The sequence below is a fragment of the Apteryx rowi genome, unplaced genomic scaffold (genome assembly GCF_003343035.1).
Source record: "Apteryx rowi isolate R43461 unplaced genomic scaffold, aptRow1 scaffold_903, whole genome shotgun sequence".
NCBI lineage: Eukaryota > Metazoa > Chordata > Aves > Apterygiformes > Apterygidae > Apteryx > Apteryx rowi.
Genome location: NW_020451209.1, coordinates 17,460 through 21,852, shown reverse-complemented (window position 1 = coordinate 21,852; position 4,393 = coordinate 17,460). Strand labels below are relative to the sequence as shown.

At 69.9% G+C, this 4,393-nt stretch overlaps 1 protein-coding gene across 1 annotated transcript in view; it reads left to right on the top strand.

Annotated features, from left to right (window-relative positions):
* Positions 1 to 2,714, top strand: part of LOC112978204 (tyrosine-protein phosphatase non-receptor type 23-like) — a 5,956-nt gene extending 3,242 nt beyond the window's left edge. The window contains exons 2-6 of the mRNA XM_026091467.1: positions 307 to 528; positions 967 to 1,087; positions 1,175 to 1,356; positions 1,547 to 1,695; positions 2,344 to 2,714. Coding sequence (XP_025947252.1) covers positions 307 to 528; positions 967 to 1,087; positions 1,175 to 1,356; positions 1,547 to 1,695; positions 2,344 to 2,505 — 836 coding nt within the window. The 3' untranslated portion in view covers positions 2,506 to 2,714. The remainder of the gene's footprint in view (positions 1 to 306; positions 529 to 966; positions 1,088 to 1,174; positions 1,357 to 1,546; positions 1,696 to 2,343) is intronic.
* Positions 2,715 to 4,393: the final 1,679 nt, after the last annotated feature.

Here is a 4,393-nt window from a genome sequence, read left to right as displayed (position 1 = left end):
GATGGGGACAGATGTGGGTCAATGGAGCAAGGCTGGGGATGGATGCAGGGGCTGGGGGTGGATTTGGGGTGATGGAGCAAGGCTGGGGATGGATGCAGGGGCTGGGGATGGATGTGGGGTGACGGAGCAAGGCTGGGGATGGATGCAAGGGCTGGGGATGGATTTGGGATGACGGAGGAGTGCTGGGGACAGTGGAGAAGGGGTGGAGTAGGGATGATGCGGAGCACAGCCACATGCTGGGCTGGCAGGGAGGCTGCCCACACCAGAGCCCCAGATCTGACCCCAGCTTCTGCATCCTGTGTGCAGTTCAGGTCGGGAACCTGGATGAGGACGTGGTGGTGAAATGCAACACCTCAGAGCAGCAAGTGACCTGGACGCTGAACGGGGAGCCGGAGCCCATGGCAGAGCTCGTCGCCGAGGGACGCACTCTCACCATCCTGGGCTTGGACCTGCCGGCCACTGGCAACTACAGCTGCTGGGCCGGCTCCGTCCTGCTGGACGCCACCTACGTGGTGGTCAGGAGCACGTGTATGTGGGGCTGGCTGGGCGCGAGGGCAGAGCCCGGCACGGTCCCGCTGTGGGAGACCAGGGGCTGAAGGAGTAGGGCTGGGGATGGATGCAGGGGCTGGGGATGGATGTGAGGTTATGGAGCAGGTCTTGGGGATGGACGTGGGGCGATGGAGCAAGGATGGGGATGGATGCAGGGGCTGGGGATGGATGCGAGGTTATGGAGCAGGTCTGGGGGATGGATGTGGGGCGATGGAGCAAGGTTGGGGGTGTATACAGGGGTTGGGTATGGATGTGGGGTGATGGAGCAGGACTAGGATGGATGTGGGGTGATGGAGCAGGGATGAGGATGGACGTGGGGCAATGGAGCAGGGCTGGGGATGGATGTGGGGCAGACCCTGAGCCCAGGCTGTGCAACCCTCCCTGGGCTGGGGGCCCTGATCTTTTACCCCCTCCCAGCCCCACCAGGCCAGGAGGAGGGCATGAACGTCTCCTGCCAGGCAGAGTCCTACCGCGGCTCCTTCCGCTGCTCCTGGAGGGCCCCGAGTTTCGCCGTCTTCCGCGCCCGCCTCACGCGCAGGTGGGTGCCCGGGTGCCCTCGCACCTGGCCCTGGCCCTGGCCGTGCGGCCGCCCGCCCTCACCCCTGCCCCTGCCCCTGCCCCGCAGCAACGGCTCCTTCGGYGACTGGGTGCACGTGGCCGGCCACCGCGGCAGGTTCAACGCCAGCTTCACCGACCCCTCGTTCTGCCCCTTCGCGGAGGAGCTGCACCCGCTGCAGCTGCACCTCGAGGGGCTCTCGGACAACTCCTTCCTCAGCTTCACCGTCCACTTCTTCATCCGYGACATCGGTGAGCCCAGACCCACGGCGGTGGGGTCCGGCGACGGGGACGTTCCCCCAGGGGGATGTTCATGGTGCCAGCCCCGTCCTGCCCAGCCCCGCGGGGTGCTCGGGGCTGGGGTGCTCGGGGCTGGCGGGGAGGGGGGTCCACCCCGTGCGGGGCAGCCCAGGGTGACGTCCCCGCCACGCTGTGCCTGCAGTGCGGCCCGACCCGCCGCAGGAGCTGACGGTGCGCCGGCGGGGGGACCGGCTGTACCTGTCATGGGCCCCCCCGGCCTCCTGGCCGCTTCCCAAGTCCTACTTCGCCCTGTTCTACCGGCTGCAGTACGAGCTCCTCAACGGCACACAGGTAACCCTGCGAGTTGCCCCGTGCCCTCGCCACCCTGTGCCCTCGCTGCCCCGTGCCTGCACGGCCCTGTGCCTGTGCTGCCCTGCGCCTGCGTTGCCCTGTGCCCGCACAGCCCTGTGCCCCTGCTGCCCCGTGCTGCCCCTGCCATCTCCTCTCCATGCCCTGTGTCCATGCTGCCCCGTGCTCTCGCTGCCCCATGCCCGCATCGCTCCGTGCCTGTGCTGCTCCGTGCCCGTGCTGCTCCGTGCCCACGCTGCATTGCCTCCACTCTTACTTGGGTTTATTTTTTCTCCTGTCTGACTCAGAGCTTTGTCCTTTAGTAAAGGCCACCCCAGCCGGGACCTTTCCCTCTGCACAGGGCTGTCATTTAGGAACTGTGACCTGCTCCACGCTCGGGGATCGCTTCCCCTCCCCGTTCCCTTGGGGGCAGGAAATTGTGGCCRCAGCCCTCACCTCTGCTTCCCTGCCAGAGCCGCTGCGTGGGGCAGCGTCCCCGCTCCCCTGCTCCATCCCCGCTCCCCTGCTCCGTCCCCGCTCCTTCCCCGCTCCTTCCCACCCTCCCGGGAAACTCACCCCCAGGCGGTGCCCACACGGGCGCCCGCACGCCATGCCCGGCCCCGGCAGCCCCACCGCAGCCCTGCCTTGCAGGTGGACGAGTACCTGGAGGGCGCGGAGGAGACGAGCCTGCGGGAGGGCGCGCGGCGAGTGCGCATCAGCTGCAGCGACCCCTACGCCAGCCCCACCTGGAGCCCCTGGAGCGCCTGGCAGGACATGGAGGCGGCCCGGCAGCGGGGGCCAGCGGCGCGCTGACCTGTGCACCCGTTCCCCCTGCTCGCAGCACGCCCATCGCCCCGCTGCACCCCACGGCACCGGGGGATGCCTGGGCCAGAGCCCGCGGGCGTCTGCAGGAGCCAGGGCCGCGGCGGGGGCTTGGCAGCGCAACCCTGCAGCGGACACCGGCGCCCGCGGCTGGTAACCCCTTTTATYTTGAAGTGGGTTTTTAATCTCTCCATTAAAGAACTGAGCTTGGCTTTGCTAAGAAAAAGCTGGTTGAGGCTTTCCATGTGTGAGGTGGGGGCTGCCGGGCAGCGGGGCGGCTCAGTGCCAAGGCCGGGCTCAGCCCCCTCGCCAGGCACAGCCCGTCCCGCGCAGGCTTGCACAGCTCCGGGCTCCCTCCCGCGGGGTCCTGCCGCGGCCCCACAGCCTGCACCAGCCCCGGGCCGGGCCAGGAAGGCCCAGAGCGATGCACGGAGCATCGCCCGCACCAGCGCTGACTGTCCACGCGCCGCGGTCCTGCTGGCCCCGGTGCGCTCCAGCCGGCCACGCTGCGGGCAGGGCTGGCACCTGCCTGCCCTCYGCACAGGAGGCTCCAGGTGCCCGAAATAGTTGTACGTGGGGCTGCATGTCTTGGACCCCCCCCATTCCTCATCAACCCCCACCCCCAAAAGCCGCCCCCTTGCTGGGGGCCACCGTGGCACCCTTGCCGGGCCCCATGGGCAGCACCCCAGGCAGGGACRCGCTGCCACACATCAAGGGCACGTGTGCTGGGCCGGGGGGCAGGGAAACACCCTGCCCCACCGCCCATGGGGCAGGGAGCCTGGGCTGCCCCTCCGACACCCTGATCCAGGATGCGCCGGACCCCAGGGCAGGATGGAGCCGTGGCCACGGTTGGGGGGAGCCAGGGCTCAGCCCTGCGCCCCATGGCCGTGGCGATGCCGCCTCCCCCCCCTTGACATCCCTGCCGGCAGGGTGCACAGCTGGCAGCTCCGGTCCTCAGCGAGGCAGCCCCTGCGCCCCCAGGCCAGCCCCGGGCCCCAGCCCCATCACCACACACTGCCCGGCTCCGGGTAATGCCACGGGGCGTTTATTGAGGTGCTTCCACGTGGGCCGGGGCCGGGACCCCAGCCCTGCTGCTGCTCCGGAGAGGCTGGTGAGAGTGTGCGGCCCGGCGGGCGCTGCCCTCCTGGGGTGCCAGGGCCTCCCGGGGCAGGGTCTGAGGGGTCCAGGGGTCCCAGCAGTCTGGGGGTCCAGAGGGTCCAGTGGCCCCATGGCTTGGGAGTCTGGGGGTTCCAGGACGTGGGAGTCCTGGGGCTCTGGGGATCCCACAGCACAGAAGTCCAGGGCTCCCCAGGTTTGGGGTCCAGGGGGGACGCAGGCGTCCAAGGTCCCACAGCATGGAGATCTGGGTGGTCCGGGGGTCCCATCACGATGGGGCTGCGGAGCCCAGGCGCAGCTCTTCCCCCTCCAGCATCTCCCTGCAAGAGACACGGCCCGGGCTGAGCCCTGCAGCCGGCCTGGCCCRGCCCGGCCCCCCCGCCCGCATACCGGTACGCGGCGATCTCCACGTCCAGGGCCATCCGGAGCCGCAGCAGCGCCGGGTACTCCCGCAGGCATCGGGCCATCTCCTGCTCGGCCTCGCCGATCTCCCGCTCCAGCTCCGCCACCCGCTCCTGTGGGCCCGGACGGTCAGCGCTGCCGGGCCYGGTCCAGCCTCGTGGGACCCAGGTGTCCGGGCCCCCTCAGCACCACCCGGACCCCTTTCCCCTGGACTCCAGGCATCCAGGCCTGCACCTCCCCATCCCAAACCCCAGCAGCTGGGCCACCCCTCCCCAAGAACCCCAGCACCCGTGCACCCCCCAGGGCCATCCAGCCCCTCTTCCCCTCCAGAGCCAAGTGTCCAGGCCCCCTCCAACCCCAT